Raw genomic sequence first — 19,802 nt, 5'->3', positions numbered from 1 at the left:
TTCTTTTCTCCCCTCAGCATAACTACCACCTTTAGATTACTATGTTAGCTTGCTTATTCACTGATCTTTCCTCACTCATTTTTCAAGTCGTCCTAAGAGAGAAACAGGAGGCAGCATGTGCCAGGCAAGTCAAACAACCACTAACTCCCTTCAAACCATGATGGAGACAGCCCAAGAGGCTAGAGAATATTAATATTCTTCAAACCACCAGATCTCCTTTTCAGACCAGTCCTCATACAAAAGGAAGAATCATGCAAGAGATCTACCTTCCATATCTCCACCAGCAACAACTGCTGATAAACTGCCACCAACTAGAAGAAAAGTAAAGGAGCACTGAAAGAAGCAGCATTCCCATCATGCTGCCTTAATATATTCTACATTTCAGCCAAATAAAGTTACTGTACCCCAATTTAATCTTGTCCATTCCTGTCTCTGTGTATTAGCTTGGGCTTTTCTCTATATCTGGTTCATCCTCTCTTCATTTCTCCATCCTTAACATCATTAATGCCTACCTCATCTTAATTCAAAAAAAAAGAAATATTTCTCAAAATTTTTATAGCATAGTTTAGAACCTCAACTTCACAATTATTATACCTTTTTATTATACTTATTTCTGTAAGGGTATCTTATCTCTATGTAAATCTAAGCTCTCTTAAAAAGCAATATAATTTTTCATCTCTCTGTATTACCAAAATTTTAGCTAAAAGGAATTTGCAAAAGTCATTACCAAAACCCAAAATTCAATCTATGTTCCTCAGGGCAGTAAAATAGTGAGTAAAAATAAGCAAAGACAGTAAAATGTGGAAACAAGAATTACATAATACTAAAGATGAAAGGGAGGGGGATTAAAGCTAACTGAGAAAAGCAAACCCCATACAAAGACTTCTAAAACAAATGTGAATAATAGGACTTACAAATTACAACTAAATGAATAAGGTCTTAAATCTAAAAATGCCAGCATTACAAAAGGATAAAATTCTCTCTAAATAGATATTAGCTCACATGTATAATACATTTGTAAAGACAGAAAATATTTTAAAGTACTAAAATCTGTATTTTGTTGTTCGGTCATTTCAGTCATATCTCACTCTGTGATCCTATTCAGGGTTTTAGACTAGAATGGTTGCCCATTTCCTTCTCTAGCTCATTTTACAAATAAAGAACTGAGACAAACAGTGTTTAATGAATTCACACATAGCTAATATATATCTGAGGGAGAATCTGAACTCATGAAGATGAGTCTTCCTGATTCCAAGCCCAATGCTCTATCTATAGTCAATACATAATATCTAAATACAACAGAATACAATTCCTGAACATTCCAAGATAATAAAATATTTTTTCCTTGTTGTTAAATTAAAATAAACCATGTAGTCATATTTTCTGTTAATTTTTCACTTCTATTGTTGCCTAATTATCTCATTAAAGCTAGAATTTTTTTTTAGTAGTTAGAAAAAGCAACCAAGAAAACTAAAATACTATCTTACAGAGTTTGTTATTTATTGGTTTTCCAAACCTACCAAGTAGTTTTCATCTTGAAAGGCATAATGTAAGGTTGTGATCCACTGACAATCACCGTTCACCAACACATCTCTCTCTTCTCTAAAACAGGCTGTCTGCAAAAAAGGGAAAATTAAATTAACATGGAGCCTTTAAAAAAAAATTAACTATATTTCTATTAAGATGAAGTCTATCTTAAATGCAATAAAAACTGTTCACAAAACAAATTTGAGGAATTAAGAGCAAGAATTCCTTTATGTGCAATGTTACAGTATATGTGTTTTTTTCAAATGTAACCCATTACCCTCATACTGATTTCTCAAGCATTCTCTCAATGAGACCTTAAAGAAATCTTTGGGGGTTTTTTCTCCCCTATACCATAAAACTTTTCTCATAGGGCTTCCAAGTCATGAATAACAAAGTTAAATAGTACAAATCCACAGACAATGCTTGAAATAGAGCACTAGAAACCTCCTCCAATTAAACAAAACACATAAAAAGGATTGTTCTCTGGAATGAGTAATCAGACCACTTCAGAAATAAAGCAAATATGCTTCCACCTCAGCAGACAAGTTTGTCAAAATCTGGATGATTTGGAGCTGAGGATAATTTACATACTGGAATATAGAGTCAAGATGATAAATAAGCTTTATAAGCTAGACAATGTGCAAAATCAAACTAAAATAAAATTTAAAGGTGAAATAAAATGGTGAAATAAGCCCTACAAAAGTTTTTTAAAAACTCCATTTCACATGTACAAGATATGGAATATATAGTTAGACTACAGTCCATGTGAAAAAAAAGACGTGGAGATTTTAGTGAGCTTTGAATAAACAGAATGACACTGTCGACTTAAAAAGCTAGTGCTATCTAAGAAAAAGGAAAACTTTAATCTGACACTTTTATCAAGTTACTGATGCTGAAACTGGGAATGTGATGAAGGACTATTAATGATTTTGCATGGAAGACTGACCAATAAAAATCAATTACTATAAGAAAGCCAAAAGAACCTAAAATTGCTTTGATCAGCAAACACTTGATGTATCTGCTAAGTAGAGACACAAGATAACCAGGATATTAATTCAGAATATAAATTTATTTGTAAAATATTATAGAGATGAAAAATAGTAAAGGGATAAAACCAAATTTTAAAAAACTTGGCAAGAGGCCAATCTGAACAAATCTGAAGGGAGGGATAAAACTGTGAGGAAAAAAACAGATAAAAGATGGAAAAGATCTGTAAGTACTTTTTAATACTCTTCAGCAAAGAAAAGTAGAGTTACCCCATTTAAACTCTAATATTATTATCACAGATATAAGTATAAGAGGAACTAGAAATTATACTTTAGAAATAATGTAAAAAACTTGACTAGACAAAAAAGCATAGACAATTGAGAATGCTGAAAGACTCATTCTAAAGAGGTGATACCAAAGACATGAAAAGAAAATTCTCAAAAATCTTATTACTAATCTTCTTCAAGGCAAAAAAGTAAATAAAAAAACTAATAAAAGACATTTATTAAACCCTCATTATGCGCAAACACTGGTGAAATAAACAAAAAATAAAGCAATCCCTGTTCTCAATGAGCTCCCAAGTCAAAGGCAAAAGACCTTTAAGTTTCAGCTGCAAATCAGATGGAAAAATCCCATGGTCTCTAGGGTATAGTGACAAGAACAGAGAGCAATGCATTTGCTTTTATGCCACTTCTATTCACAAAACTGTGTTTCTGATTTTTAACCATTTGACAGTGTCAAGGACTTTGGTTAAAAGAAAAAAATAAAAGAACTTTCTTTTCTGAGTCCTCATTAGCTATGGTTGCTGAAAAAGTAATCTCCAGGGCAAGGCATTCGTTACTGAGGAGTCCAGGAAAGATATCCTTCCAAAGGTGAAATATGACCTGAAGCATGAAGGAAGTGAGAGAAACTAAGAAGAATAGCTGGGGAGATATTCCAGGCATAGGGTCAGAAGGTCCAGAGACAAAGAACCCAGAGATGGTTCATCATATTCAAGGAATAATAAGCATTCTAGTGGAAAATAAGGGAAAGAATTATAATTTATTAAAGCTGTACTATGTGAAAAGCACTAAGATACAAAGTTGGTATGATACAGACATTACTTTCAAAAAAGAACATTGTATGGTAGAAAAAATACTAGTCTTAGAAAGAGGAAAGTTCAAATTCTAGTTCCAACACTTAATCTCATCAAGTCTGTTTCCTCATTAGTATAATAGGGATTATATTTGCACTACTTACTCCACCTGGCTGTGGTGGAGAAAGTACCTTAAAAAGTCTTGAAGAGTTTCCATCTATAAATATGTATTACTATTATTACAATTTAATGAGGGAAGAAGAATACACATAACAATAAGTACAATGAAATGGAGGATAAGTACAAAAAAGTTAGAAAGAACTGAGTTTTTTGAAAAAAGAGAAACCATTTTTAAGGTATAGCGATCAGAGAAGGATTCTTGGAGAAGATACATTGAGCCTTAAAATAAGAAACAGAATTCAAGATAATAAGATTTCATATAAGGGTTTTAAAGGATGAATGTTGAAAACTATCTTTGCATATATTATGAAAAATAAAAAATTATTTTAAAAAATAAGTTTTCAAACAGATATCATGAAAAGAATCATTAAATTAGGAATGGTAAGTGCTGTAGAGACTAAGATAATTAAGATGACTTTTTGGTCTATGTTGAGGTTGAAGTTATGCCAGGATAATGAAGCCAGGCTATCTTTTCAATAAAGTAGGGGATGATAAAGGATCTGAGTACTACAGAAGAAGGGCAAAATAGATGATGTAAAGAATGTAGAAAAGGTTTAGTTCAGGCATTATGATAAACAGGGTATAGAATAAACAAGAGATAAATAAAAAGGTTTGCTGAGCAACAGTGAAGCTTTTAAACTCAAGTCCTGATTTCCATTTTCATTCATTCATTTTGCTTATAAACTAGAAACACAATAAAAACCTGAAACTTCTACCAAAATTTAATTTGTCTTTATAGTAATTCCAAATTACTATAATCCATATAATTCAAAGTAAAATGTAGGTCAGACTATTTAAAAGATGAATACACAATAAAATAGAGAATAAAAGATCCCCAAAAGTTCTTCTTTATCTGAAAGAATGAAAAAGTAACAAAAGTATATGGTTAAATCCCAAAGAGCTTCACTTTGATATTCTCTTATGCCACATTTAAAATTCTGTTATGTTGGGACATGTAATTCTTACCTCTGCTCTTTTTAGCATTTCCCACTTATTAAGAATCTTCATTGCATAAATGCGTTCAGTGTTTTTCATTTTAACCACAGCAACCTGAAAAATAAATGTTGGTTAACAAAAATGGACTTAAAAGGGAATAAAAACTATGAATGTTTTATTAAAAGGAAAATAAAACATTGATTTTCCTGAATGGGGGAAATAAATTGTCCTTGATAGCTGAAGAATTTTTCCAATTATGAATTAAAAATTCTTTTTAAAAATAGATGCTTTCCTGACTTTTCAATCAGAATACACCGAGTTTACCCTGCTTTTATCAATCATTACACTATGCTACAATAAAATATGCAGTGATGCTTTTAAAATCTATGTATGTACATGGAACTGTTTACCTTTATACCAAATGACTCCAGAATATGCTTGGGAAGTCATTATGCCTGTTTAAAAGTTTTTTGTCTTTAATGTCAGGTCAGCCTCTTGCAATCCCCTAACCTTTTAAACTGTTATTTTTTTTCACTGATATGGGTATGGAAATAAAATAACTAAGACCATTATAGATATGTGCAAAATAAGAATTAAAAGATAGGAAGTAAAAAATACATGAATTTTGAAAGATCTGAAATGTTTGGGGTTTTTTTGCTAAATTCTTTAAAGTTTAAGTTTTCTTTTTCTTTTTCTTTCTTGATTCTTGCCATTCTAGAAAATCTAGAATTTCTTCTAGAAAAATAAGTTATTACAATATCATAGCTATAATAGTTTACTATCCAAACATTAATTTATTATGAACTAAAGGAATTAGTCAATCATTTTTCTAGAAAAAAAATCGTTTTTCTATATTCTAAAAATATATTGAATACATCATGTCTGATCACCACATACTATTTCCACATACAATATTCACAATGACCCTAACAGAACATGGGGGGAGGGGAAGAGAATTTTCTATTCTCATAAAATAATAAATAGCACATAAAGAGGTAGATATTGTCTATGAGTGGAGAACTGAAATCTGAGGTCAGAATTTCTATTTAATGAGCTACATCTCTACACTGTATAATAATTTACAAAACAGACGATTTGGGGCTTTTATATCATAAGAGTTTATATCAAGCATCTTCTCTGCTAAAGACCTTAATTTAAAATTCAGTCACACAAGTTTCAAATCGAAAGAATATTTATCAGTCCACAAATTAGATATTTCAGTAAAAAAAAAAAAAAAAAAAAAAAAAAAAAGAATGTTGTAAAACATGACAGAATTTTTATTTGTATGTTCTAAATAGAACTTATTAGAAATTATTTACAAGCAATATGATCCTGAGAATCTTCCTTACCTCTAATTTTAAAAGTCCCAAACCTCCTATTAGAGAATATGGCAAGAAATAAGATCCAATCTATTTCAAAAATATTTGTTGTTATTGTTAATTGTTTTAGTCATGTCTAACTTTTCATGTCCCCATCTAGGGTTTCCAGTAACTCAAAGTTATTGGAGTGTCTGTCATTTCTTTCTCCAGTTCATGTTACATATAAGGTAATTGAGGTAATAGGGTTAAGTGACTTGCTCAGGATCACACAGCTTAGTAAGTATTGATGCCAGATTTAAACACAGAAAAGTGAGTATTACTCGACTCTAGGCCTAGCACTCTATCCACTGTACCACTTAACTATACTTCAAAAATATAATGTCATGGAACCAAATATTTAAAAGGACCTCTAAAAAAGATGAAGAAAAAATGTTTCTCAAAGCATTAATTTTATCATTTCTTTTCAAAACATTTTCATTTTAAGCCTTATTGATTCCAAACTTCTCTTTTAAAAAAGCTACTCCAATAGACTTGTGACAGAAAGTGCCATCCACATCCATAAAGAGAACTATGGGAACTGAATGTGATTCAAAGCATAGCATTATCACCTTTTTGTTGTTACTACTGTTTGTTTGTTTTCCCTTGCTTGGGTTTTTTTTTTTCCACTTTTGATTATGGAAATATGTTTAGAAGAACTGCACAGGTTTAATCTATGTTGAATTGCTTGCTGTCTTGGGGGAGAGGAGAAAAATTTGGAACACAAGATTCTGCAAAGGTGAATGTTGAAAACTATCTCTGCATGTATTTGGAAAAATAAATACCATAATAAAAAAAAATTTTTTTAAACCCAACACAGATTAAAAAAATAAATGGAGAAAACTTTTTAAAAAATTATATCTGAATTTGCCTTAAAAAAAAAAAAAAACTTTATCTCCTTTACTCTCAACACACATTTTTACAAATGAATTCTTTTAATTTTTATAGTTATAAATATTAAACACAAATATATAATTACTGGCATGTTAGCACAAATAATTAGCAATTTGGGATAACTATATGCTAGTACAATTATGGCTCTCTTTTCTGTAAACAGTGGTCTTAAAATATTTCAAATTTCTACATCTTTCAAAATTAAACTTCTAGAATTGAAGGATTAAAAATGAAAACACTTTTAGGCATAACTGACTCACAATATCAAGATATTTTAACAAGTTATTTAAAAAAGCATATCTTAAAATTCCACACTAAGTCAGGGAAGGAGCTCATTTATCTCATTATTTTATCTCTGGTAATAAACAGGATTAAAACTCCCTGCTCATACTTGAAAATAAAATGACTCATGTATGGTTCTTGAGGGGAAAAGCCACTAAATGCAGTTTCTTTTCTTCTATTTTATATCTTCTATAATAAAAGATATGAACAGATATACAAGTGGATACATTCCTATCCAGACTCTAAATTCTATGCTTATACTGCAATTTAGACTCATGAGGGTGGTACCAGAAGAAAGGTGAGAAAAAGAATGGGCTGGAATAATTATAGTCCATATTTACATAGTATATTATGACTTTTGAAAATACTTATTATATATGTTCCATGACAATGAACAAAACCCAGAAAGGGAAAAGAGTTTAGAGTCTGAGCAAAGTCCAGTTTTGTAAGGATTTTAATATCCAATGGCATCAGGCACTAGAGATATATCTACTGGAATATATTCAATTAATTCTTTTTTGTAAGCTAAAAAATGTCATTTTCTCAGACTATTTGCTTTTTAAATTATCCTAACAATGAACTGATATGTTAGCAATTGAGATACCTTTAACTGGTAAGTCAAATTGGAGAGATCACAATGAAATAAGAATTTCCAAGGTCAAATTAAATTTGGATAAGTCCCTTACATTTAGGACAGAAAAGCAGTTCTCCTTTGAAAGGCAGCACAGCAAACAGAAAAGACATTAAACCTGGAAGATTTGGGTTTAAGTCCTAAGCTTAAGGAGTTTCAATTTCCTTAACTGTGAAATGGAAATAATATGTATACTACCTAAATCACAGAGCTACCATAAAGATCAAACAAAATGATGTATATAAAAGCATTACAGTAAATTCTCTGACAAAGGTCAGATATGTAAGATGTATAGAGAATGAACACAAACATATATAACAGCAGTTCAAAGAAGACCAAATATTATTCTCTAAAGCAGTGGTTCTCAAAGTATGGTCTAGAGAATCCTGGGGATCTCTGAAACCCTTTTAGAGGGTCTACAAATTTTAAAATAGTTTTTATTTCCAATATGGTCAATGTCTATAAATATAATCCAGATAAAAACACTTTGGAGAGATCCTCAATAATTTTTAATAGGATAAAGATACTGAAAACAAAAGTTTGAGAACCACTGCTCTAAAGGTAAATGGTCAAAGAATATGAGCAAACAATTCTCAAAAGAACTGCAAACTATTAATTATATGAAAGACTGCATCCAAATCCAATCAAATCCAAATCATAAAAGAAATACACATTAAGACAACTCTTAAGTTTCATCTCATATATCCCAAGACAATTGGAAAAGATACCCCCCCCCCAAAAAAAAAAAAAAGAAAAGAAAAGAAAATAGTACATGTTGGAGTTATAGGGAAAAATCAAGCACAGGAATAAACTGTTAGTGAAACAGTGAATCAATCCAACCATTTTGGAAAGCAATTTGTAATTATGCTGAGAAATTAACTAAACTCTGATACACTTCAACTCCTTCACTACTAAGCAGCTGAATCCTATCTAGAAGTCAATGATTAAAAAGAGTCCTATTAAACCAAAATAGCAGTACTTTTTGTAGTAACAAAGTATTGGAAACAAAGTATATGCTAATTGACTGGGAAATGATTAAACAAACTGTGAACATTAATAGAGAATATGAAAAATACAAGGAAGTATGAAAAAGACTTACATAAACAGAGAATAAAATAAGTGGAACAGAGAAACAATATAATTAGAATATAAATCTAAATGGAAAAAACAAACAAATGAAACTAAATGCTGTGAAATTATGATCAAATTTAGCCCCAAAGAAGAGATATGAAAATGTACCTGCTTCCATTCTTTCATGGGCTATGGATGTAAAACACTGTAAGTAAAGTTAGAGGTGGACACTGTGTTGGTGAGTTTCACTGAACTTATGGGGCTTTTTGTTTGCCTTTTTTTTTTCTTTGGCCTGTTTTGTTCTTTGTTGTAAGAGTCAGCCTTGTGGGAAAAATAAGTTGAAAATAGATATCAAAACACTTTTTTAAAAAAAAGGAGCAAATGTCGACAAGGATAAATAATTTCAATATTGTTTTTAAAAATTGATTTTTATTTATGCTTCTTATTATATCATATTCATTTTCAAAATTATCTCTCAGTATGTCCTCAAATGTTATAAAGACTGAAAAACATGGAAGGAAAAAAAAAAGCATAAGAGCCAAACACCAACATACACATCTATGTCTGAGGGAATATGAAATATTCTATAGTCAATCTCTAACTTTTACAATGAAAAAAATTTTTTTTCTGTACTCTGGCACCAAAACTTATCAAATATATTGCATTTAGTTTCACTGTATTTTTGTATCCATTTAAATTACTAAAAATTTTATATGAGTGATTATAAATTATATATTATTTTCTGCTTACTTCCATGTTTCTCTGAATTCCTAATATTCATCATTTTTTAAAGTCCAGCAATATAACATTTGTGTTCTACAATTTGCTTAGCCATTATCCAATGGAGAGGCATGAAAAAAAAATTTTAAACCAAATGTTCAATGTAAAATGCTATGAATATTCTGGTGTATTTAGGAATTTCCCTTTCTGTCTTTACCTCCCTTTTAGTCCAAGTCAAGGAGAAAGATCTACAAATCAAGATTATGAACAATTTGGTCCCTTTTCTTTTTTAAGCATAATTCCAAATTGTTTTCCAAATTTGTTGGACAAATTTACAGCTTCAACAGCAATGTATTAACATACTTGTCTTCCTGTAGCCTCTCCAGCAATATCTCCATCTTTTGGTCATGTTTACCAACTTGATGAAGGAATATTTAAAAATTCTTTGGTAAATTGAAAATACTAAGAAATAATATTTTCCTCTAAAAATTATTTTTAAAAATCCTTGGGAAAAATGAGGGACAATTCTTTTTTATTCGAAGGAAAAAACAAAGTCATTAGTAAACTGATAAAGAAATTCAACAAAATTCAACAAAAAATATCTTGTCTAGACATGGAGGAAGCTTTGCTTCCAACATTTGAGCTTGCTAACACAAACAAAAACATAGTCTTCATAGGTTAAAGAATTTACATTCTAATGAGGAAAAACAAACCACAGAAAAGGGGTTAGGGAAGAGAATGAGAGGGGAATGAAGTGAGTAATTTTGAAGCCAGTAGAATAAGGAAGGAAAGCTGATTTTGAGTTACTCTACAAAATGGAAGCTCCAGGAGGAATTCACCAATGCGAAGACCTTGTAAAATGATATGCCAAGGTGAGCAGCCCACAAGATGCTTAGGCTGTTACTGAATAAAGCAGACTCAAGAATGGAAGGAAGTTTAAAAATGAGGCAGTAATAGAGGAATCAAGGTTCTGAAATGCAATGAAGATTACTTTTCTACCCCTAGAAGGAAGATTAGAGTAAGGTATTCCAGAAAGTACCTTCTTTAACTCTACAAGCTATTCTCATTAACTCTTATTTAATTTAGATCATCAAAATAAGACTTTGGGGAGGAAACATACTGATTGATTCCTTAGGGAAAGTGGTCCATATGTTATTACATAACAATGTATAGTTCTTTTCCTCTGAGATTATGATGTTACCTAAAATTTCATGGAGCAGAACTACGTTGGAGGACATGGAGAAAATATATCAGTTTGGATTCCTCTTTCTCCAAGTTAGAAATGGTTTGGATACAGATTAATCAGGAATAAAACTGTAACTGGCAACTGGTTCATAAATACAAGAGTACAGTATTGGTATTAATAGTTTGTTCTCTAATAAAAGAAAACTCCAGTTTGTATTTTTATCATTGCTAGTGATTTGGAGAAATCTTTCAAATGATAAACAATTTACAATTTTTTCCAGGATCATTTGTTCATAATATTTCACAATGTAGGTTTACACATTTGAATTCTCTATATAGAGAATCAGAACCATATCAAAAATACTTAATGAAATATTTTTTTCAATTAATAGTTGCTCTTCTTGCCCTAGCTGCACTTACTTTGTGTAAAAGCTCTCCAATTTCATGATCAATTTTGTTTTCTTCTATGCCTTTAATTAAGAATTTTATTCTAACCCTGTTTGTGAAAGGTGCCTGATTTCACCCTCTTCTACTTTTTTTTTTTAATGTGACTTTTAGGGGCAGCTAGGTGGTGCAGTAGATAGAGTACTAGGCCTGAAGTCAGGAGGACTTGAGTTCAAATATAGTCTTAAGACATTAAACTTAACCCCAATTGCTTCAGCAAAACAAACAAATAAATTAAACTGCTTTGCATTTTTGTTCTTCTTCCCAGGTTATTTATACCTTCTAAATCCAATTCTCCTTGAGCAACAAGAAAACTGTTCGGTTCTGCACACATATATTACATCCAAGATCCACTGCAATCTATTTAACATGTATAGGACTGCTTGCCATCTTTGGGGAGAGGGCGGAGGGAGGGAGGGGAAAAATCGGAACAGAAGTGAGTGCAAGGAATAATGTTGTAAAAAACTACCCTGGCATAGGTTCTGTCAATAAAAAGTTATTAAAAAAAAAAAAAAACTCCATCCACCTTTAGCTTATTGTGGTAATATGTTATAAGATGCCTATTTTATGCCTACTATTCGAATTTTCCTAATAACTCTTATGTAATAAGTAATTTTTCTAAACTTTATTAAACTCAGATTATCGTCCACGTCTGAGTTTTGTCTATCTAATAATGTTTTCCTCTGATTCATTTTCTAAAAACTAGTATAAAATGTCTTTCACAGTTACTACTTTAAAATGAGGTTTGGAAGTACAATTATATCTTCATTGATATTTTTTGCACTATTTTCCTTGAGATGCTAACTTTTTTTTTTTTTTTTTGGCTGAGGCAATTGGGGTTAAGTTACATGCCCAGGGTCACACAGGTAGGAAGTGTTAAGTGTCTGAGGCAAGATCTGAACTCAGATCCTCCTGATTTCAGGGCTGGTGCTCTATCCATCACGCTACCTAGCTGCCCCTATTCTTTATTTTCTTTAGAGAGCATTTTATAACATTTATAAATAAAGTCTTAGATTTCTTGGCTCACAAATATTCATATATTTTTAATGGGATTTCCATACTTACCTCTTGCATTTTTAAAAATCGCTGATGGAAATGCTAACTACTTTTGCATATTTACTTTGTGTCCTCTGCTCTAGAATTTAGTTATTTCTTCACTTAGTTTCTTTGATTATTCTCTGGAACTTGACAAGAAAAACATCACACTGTCTACAAATAGGGATAATTTTATCACTTCTATGCCAAATATTTAGGCCATTAATATATTTCTTTTACCTTGCAACTCTTCCTCATTATTTCTAGAATTATATCAAATACTGTTTTAGGAATAAAGAATTCCTGGAAAAGAATTCTAATTTTCTCCTTAGCAAATAATGCTACCTTTTAGTTTAAAGAAATGCTTACTATCATCAGCAAACTGATACTTTAGTACCTATATCTCAAGTTTTTAAGTTGTAGATTTTTACCATATATATGCTTTTGAGAGGATTTTTCTGCATCTGCTTATATGATCTTCTGATTCAGAATGATTTTGCTTTTAATATATTTTATCTTACCTGTTTTCCTAATGTTGAATCATTGTTACATCATTAGTATTAATCCAACTTGTTCACAGTGAATCATTTTTTTTGGATATGTTATTGTAGTCTCTCTCACTTGCTAGAATTTTATTTAAAATTACTGCATATTTCATTAGTTATAATGATATGAAATTCAGTTTCTTTGTTTTAGCCATTCCTAGTTTGTATATTAAATATTTGTCCCATAAATCAATTTTGGTAGAATGTTTTCTTTTTCAATTTGGAAATAACCTAATATTGCAAAGACATTACTCCTGAAACATGACAGAATTCATATAGAAATCTATCTGTATGAAAAGTTTTATCTATTAGTTCTTTTGTGGCATGTTTACTTTCTTTTCCTAAAAATGGAACTAAGATCTACATTCATGATTGGGTATTTTATATTATTTGTAGGTAATCTTTCCTTTGGGCAGATAGTGGATAGAACACTAGAAGACTCGTCTTCATGAGTTCAAATCCTTTCTTGGAGACTTATTAGCTGTGTGACCCTGTACTTAACCCTGTTTGCATCAGTTCCTAATTTGTAAAATGAGCTAGACAAAGAAATGGTAAAATGTTTCTTTGCCAAAAAACTCAAAAATGGCGTTAGGAAGAGTCAGACAATTGAACAATCATTCTTTATTTCTTTTTCATTTTCAGTGGCTAGTAGGTTTTAATAATTCTGAAAAATGTATTTCATTTCCTTTTCCGTTTTTTTTTTTTTTTTTTTTTGGTGGGGAGGGGAAGAACAGATTAGATAAAGGTTTAGTGATAACCTTTTTTTTTTTTTAAAAGCAGTTTTTAGGAGCAGCTAAATGGCACAGTAGAGCACTAGCCCTGAAATCAGGAGGACCTCAGTTCAAATCCAATCTCAGGCACTTAATAATTAACACTTCCTAGCTATGTGCCTTAACCCCAATTGCCTCACATTCACACACAAAAATTTAAAAAAATAAAAATAAAAATAAAGTTTTAGAAATGTAATTTCTGTAGCCTTCTCCCCCCCTTTTATTTTTTATTCCTCTGATTTTCAACATTTCCCCTCCATATATATTTTAGATTTGATTTTTCCATTTTTAAAAGCAGTATGTCATTAATGCTCTTTATTTTGTCAGCTACATTTTCAGATAGTATTTTTCCTTGAAGATAAGATAGCTTCCGCTATACCCCAGAAATTTCACCATATTGTTTCAATGTTTTTCTTCTTTACATGGGTTATTTTATTTGTGATTTATTCCTGGTATTATGCAGGATGTCATTATTAAATCTTCATTTAGTTTTGTCTTGTGTACTATTTTTGTCTTATAAACTTTAAAGGATTGCTTTTAGTATTTAGTATTTCTGCTTTTTTACATTTATTTATACATTCTCTGTACCCATGCACATGAAATTTTTGGAAAGGTAACATGTGGCAATGAGAAATATGTATTTAATATTAAAAGTCAGAAGATATCATAAATTTGTTAGCTGTAAGCTTTCCAGTTAGTTTCTAATATTGATCCTGTAAGTTCTCAGATGTGTACCTTGTACATAGCAAATTGTTGATTTAATTTTCTTACACATTCTGCTTCAATTTTATTTTCATGGATTTGTTTAACCTACTTACAATTAAGGTGATGACTATTAGGCTTCTATTTTCCCACCTTAACTTACTTTTTATTGATTCCATTTTTAAGTCAGCACTTTGTTCTTATACTGCACACACAGAGTAAGTTTTATTTATACTCAGTCAATAAGCATTTATTAAATACCTAGTAGGAATCAGGCATCGTTGCTAAGCTCTAGAGATATAAAAAAAGGCAAAAGATAGTCTGCACTCAAGGAGTTTACAATCTAACTGGGCAGACAACAAGCAAGGGAAGGTAGAAGGATTAAGAGGGATTGGGAAAAGATTTTAGCTGGGACTTAAAGAAAGCCAGAGTAGTTTGAAAGCAAAGAGGAAGAGGCAGAGAAGTAGATTCTGTACATGCAGGGCAACCAAAGAAAATATCCTGAGCTGAGGGATAAAGTTTCTTGTTCATGGGCAGCAAGTAAGCCAGTGTCATAGGATCAAAGATTACTATGTAAGAAAATTAAGTTATGAGAAAGAAAGGGCATAAGGTTAGGAAGAACTTTGAACACTAGAGGATTTTTTATATGATCCTTGAGGTAATAGAACCACTGGGGTTTACTGAGTATGAAGATGACATGGTTAGACTAGTGTACTTTATACCAGTACTTTAGAAAAATTACTTTGATGCTAGTCTATTCCCATAGGCTCTAATCCTCTCTTCTTTACACATGTCCTATTCCAAGTTCATTGATTTTATTTAAAAATTTATAACTCCTCTTAAATTATGGTCAATTTATTTTTAGATAATTCCTTAAATATTTTTCTTTGGTTGAATGTCAATCTTTTTTCACTGATGATTAGGGTCAGTTTGTTATGTTATTTTGGGTTACTTTAATATTTCATTTTTCTGAGGAGTAATCCTGGGCTATTCAAACTGGCACACCCCATACATATTAAGATCATTCTCCTTCAAACTTTATTCTGGAAATTTTGACATTTTTCTCTACCCACAATTTTGAGGATTTTCTCCAACAGAAACCTGCAGGTCTCATCAATCAAAGCAATGTTATCTAAATTTAAAAGTTCTTTTTTTTTCATGTATTTTTTCCTTCAGGCTTTTAATTTGTTATGTTTTTCTAAGAGATATATAATACTTATATTATTTCTATTATTCTGCCTACAAGGTCAGTCCTGATGGTTTGCACAGATTTCATGTTTTCTTTTAAAATGCTGTTTTTGCCAACTGTTTTCCATTTATGTATTTTGTATACAAAATTTTTATTCTCCCTCAGAGCTACTTATTTTCTCTTTTGAATTATTCTTTATTTCTTACTATTATTCGATAATCTCTGGGGTATTTGTAGAACCTGGGTCATTTTCCTTTAAAATAGCCTACTTGCTCATAGTGTTCTGGTTTATTTTTACATTTTGCTCCTTTTTTCCTTATGTCTTCACAAAACTAATCTTATCTGCTTTAAGTTAAGGTTTTATTTGGGTGTTTTGCCTTAGCTATTTAATCTTTCAGATTCTCATTTTACCAGCTACTTGTTTATGGTTTACCTCTTCAGTCTTCAGAGTATTTCTGCAGAGATCTTCAAGGACTTAGTTTCTTAAACTGTGGTTTAACAACCCTATATGGAGTCTTGTAACTGAATATGGGGATCATAAAATTATGATTTATTGTCAGTTAATGTTTGATTTGTAGGACTAGTTTATATACCTATATACTCAGGATCACGTAAAAATTTCTCAAGCAAAATGGGGTCATGAGTGGAAAAAATTAAGAAGCCCTGTTCTTTAGACTATACTCCTCATCCTCCTTGACTTTTGAGAGATTATGAGGACCCGTTTTGGGGAGTTTGCCAAAAGTAAATTCTGAACGAAAAGGACTAGTCTTGTGTATATTACCAGTTTCCTCTCCTTCAAGCATGAAAACTCTTTCCCCCTCTCTACCATTGCCTTTGTCTTCCATCTCCCTCCTCAACTCCAAATGTTTTCCTTTTTCTTTGGGTATGTGGGGAAAATTAGAGTCTGCTACTTCTTGTGGGGCAGGGGTTTCAGACTGAATTACTATTTAGAGGGAGGGAGGGCAGAGAGAACTTATTACTCCAGGTATGTGTAGTGAGCTGAAGGAGAACTGGGAGGCATCTCTAAGTATTAAGTTCTCCAATGTTATTTAATGGGTTAACTTGAGCAGTGTTCCTGCCTTATCTGACAAAATGAACTTAAGTTACACTATATCTGAAGCATAATTTCATATCCTGAAGGTTTCTAGGTTGCAGAAGTTTTGAGAGGATTTGCCTAGATGTGTACATGTTTTCCAACGCCTGTGATCCTTAATCATAACTTCTCTTTACTTCAATTCAACAAACATTTATTAAGTGCTTACTAAATGCAAGAAATTACACTAGGAAATAAGGATAAAGACAAAAATAAAGAGCAGCAACCCTCAAGCAGTTGGCATCCTACCAAACATACTTATTTGAAACATATTCTGCTTCCTAATTGTCATTATACAAACCAGTACAATTTAATGTGTACAACATATTGTGTGGTATACTGCCAGTGAAATAAGGATAGCTCTGAATGGAGCAAAATGTTTTAGTGCTTATTGATTCTAGAATAAGAGAGAAGTTCTGCATATTAATTAGGAGTACACAGCACTAAACAGTACAAAATAATTAGTACAAAATAATTCTTACTTAAAGATCTGAGAAAAAGTTATCTTTTATGTTTCCTGGCATTCAGGAAGGGTTGGCTTCATTTGGTGTACACACTTTCTATTGCTGTAGCTCAGCCTTCACTGTATCTAAGACAGGAAATATCAAACCAGCTAGTACTATTTCATTATGCAAAAGCTCTCAAAGGTAATTAATCAAATTTCATATATTCTCTAATCATCATGTAAATACAGCACTGTTACTTTGTTAGTCTTAACTCTACCTTTTGGCAATTGCATGACTAACAATAGCCTAATTGTTTGTCTAATTACTAAATTAAATATATTGCTCCCTCCCCAAAGGAGGGGGGGGGGGGAAATTCAACAACTGGAGATACTTAATTTTAAATACAGTGGACCTTAGTTTTAAAATTAAAGTTTACCTTACCTCACCAAATGCACCTCTTCCAATTACTTTAATTATTTCAAAGTCATCTCGATGAAGCTGCATTTCCTTCACCAGTTGTGTGAATGGCTTTGCTACAAATAAAAATGTAAAATTAAAGCTTAAACCAGTGCATCTATAAAGTTTAATTCTACATGAAATAAGTGTGGCTGATTACAATAACTAATTAAGTACTTAGCACTGTGGGAAGGAAAGACAAATTAATTTATAAATTTTTAAGTCATTATTTAACTTAAATACTCCCAAAAAATCTCTATGTAGAAAGATTCCCAAAACTTGGATGACAATCCAATAAAAGATAAAACTACAATGAGGGTAGACAGTTTATTGTAGTGGAATCTAGTCTGAATTAATATTGAGATGAGTAGTGGTGCCATATTTTCTCAGACCTATGTTCAATCAGGTGAATGACAAATGCATGAAAAAAATATGCTAGATAAATCTAGGAGCCATCCTTCAACAATGGTACTACTTTCAAAAGATGAATAAGGATGGTTAAAGATTAAAAATAAAGGTCCCACAGATATCAAAATATATAAAACAATACTTTTTGTTACAAAGAGCTGGAAACAAAGTAGATGCTTGATCTATTTTGCTTATTCTAATAAAAGGAAATTAAAGCTGTCACTATGGACAGAATGATGAAAATGGAAACAAGATTTCAAATCCTGCTTCAGACACTAGCTGTGTCACCCAGAGCAAATCACTTAATCTATCTGTGCTTCAGTTTCCTTATTGTAAAATGAAGGGGTTGGGTGGCCTCTAATATTGCTTCTGGTTCTAAACGTCAAATTCTAAGATTCTACAAATTTCCAAGCTTACACAGACACTAAGAGCACTGAAAAGGGCTTCAGTTTATCACCTGTCTCTACAATATATCTCTCATATCACTGCTACTATACTAGAGAGAGTTAAAGGTTTACAAAATTATAAAGTAATAATTGTATAATTGTTAGAAATCAAGTGAAATGACAAGTATAAAGATGCCTTTATTCACCAAACAGAAAAAGAAACAAGAGTCCAGGGGTTTCTCCTTTAGTAGATACAAGACAGGTTTCTGTAATGTTTTGGTCATGTATACTTATTATGTATCTAAGTTATATTTTAATATATTTAACATCTACTGGTCATCCTGCCATTTAGGGGAGGGGGTGGGGGGGTAAGAGGTGAAAAATTGGAACAAGAGGTTTGGCAATTGTTAATGCTGTAAAGTTACCCATGTATATATCCTGTAAATAAAAGGCTATTAAATTAAAAAAAAAAAAAAAAAAAAAAAAAGACAGGTTTCTGTTTCCAAATGAACAAGGGGCTAAGTGCAGAAAAAAATTAACTGATTGTATCCAAAAAAAAAAAAAAGCATTAAAATTCCAGCTTTGTCATTCACTACCTCTAATATCCTGGAGAAGACAATTAAACTCTCTAGATCTCAATTTTTTCATGAGAGGACAGATAAGATGATTCACAATGTCTTTAACAATTGCCTCCACCATAAGTTGTCCAGAGGACCACTTGAGCTTTTCTAATATATATATATATCCCCAGTACCCAGCATAGAATGTAGCCAGGCCTTGAATAAATGTTTGTTCATTGGTTAATTGGTTGGTTGAATAACTAATAAATCTTCTGGTTCAGAGGAAAGAAGGAAGCGAAAGCAAATGAAGAGGGAGAGCGATAAGGAATAGATAATTAGAATGAAGATAATATAGATAGAAAAGATATCAACAGAAAAAATATAAGCTGCATGGGAACAGTAAGTTTGAAGAGAGGAGACTCAATTCACCCTCCCGATTCTATTTACTTTTCTTATTTAACTCACTTATTACCCTTTGAAGACCCTGAGATTCTGACTAGATACTTTTTTTCTTCCTATTAAGATATTGGCATATTCTAATAGGACAACATCATTATATAGCTCCATTCAGCTGACAAAATGTAAATTTGCTGTGGGTTTTTCTTGCCTCTTCTATTAATATTTCAAAGTTCCTGGCTTTTTCATTAGAAAGACTTGAAAGTCCTCTATTCCATTAAAGATCCATTTCCCCCCATAGGATAACACTGAGCTTTGCAAGGTAAATTATTCTTAGTTATGTAAGTCTGTGTCTTATTATGCCTTTTGAAATGTTGTATTCCAGAATCTCTCCTTTATGGCAGAAACTGCTAGGTCTCTTGTAGTCTTGATTGTGGTTCCTTAAACTACTACTTTCTGAATACTTGCAGTATATTTTTCTTTGGGAGTTTCTCTTTTGTGGATTCTTTTAGGAAACTGAATTCTTTCC

At 31.5% G+C, this 19,802-nt stretch overlaps 1 protein-coding gene across 1 annotated transcript in view; it reads right to left on the bottom strand.

Moving 5' to 3' along the window:
- The window catches only part of CDC42BPB (CDC42 binding protein kinase beta), a 151,827-nt gene that overhangs the window by 96,987 nt on the left and 35,038 nt on the right, over positions 1-19,802 (bottom strand). The window contains exons 2-4 of the mRNA XM_031953205.1: positions 17,509-17,600; positions 4,736-4,819; positions 1,521-1,616 (exon numbers count right to left, since the gene is read on the bottom strand). Of these exons, the coding sequence (XP_031809065.1) occupies positions 1,521-1,616; positions 4,736-4,819; positions 17,509-17,600 (272 nt within the window). The remainder of the gene's footprint in view (positions 1-1,520; positions 1,617-4,735; positions 4,820-17,508; positions 17,601-19,802) is intronic.

The sequence above is a fragment of the Sarcophilus harrisii genome, chromosome 2, assembly GCF_902635505.1.
Source record: "Sarcophilus harrisii chromosome 2, mSarHar1.11, whole genome shotgun sequence".
Lineage (NCBI taxonomy): Eukaryota > Metazoa > Chordata > Mammalia > Dasyuromorphia > Dasyuridae > Sarcophilus > Sarcophilus harrisii.
The sequence above is the reverse complement of the archived record's forward strand: the minus strand, read 5'-3'. Positions and strand labels throughout refer to the sequence as shown.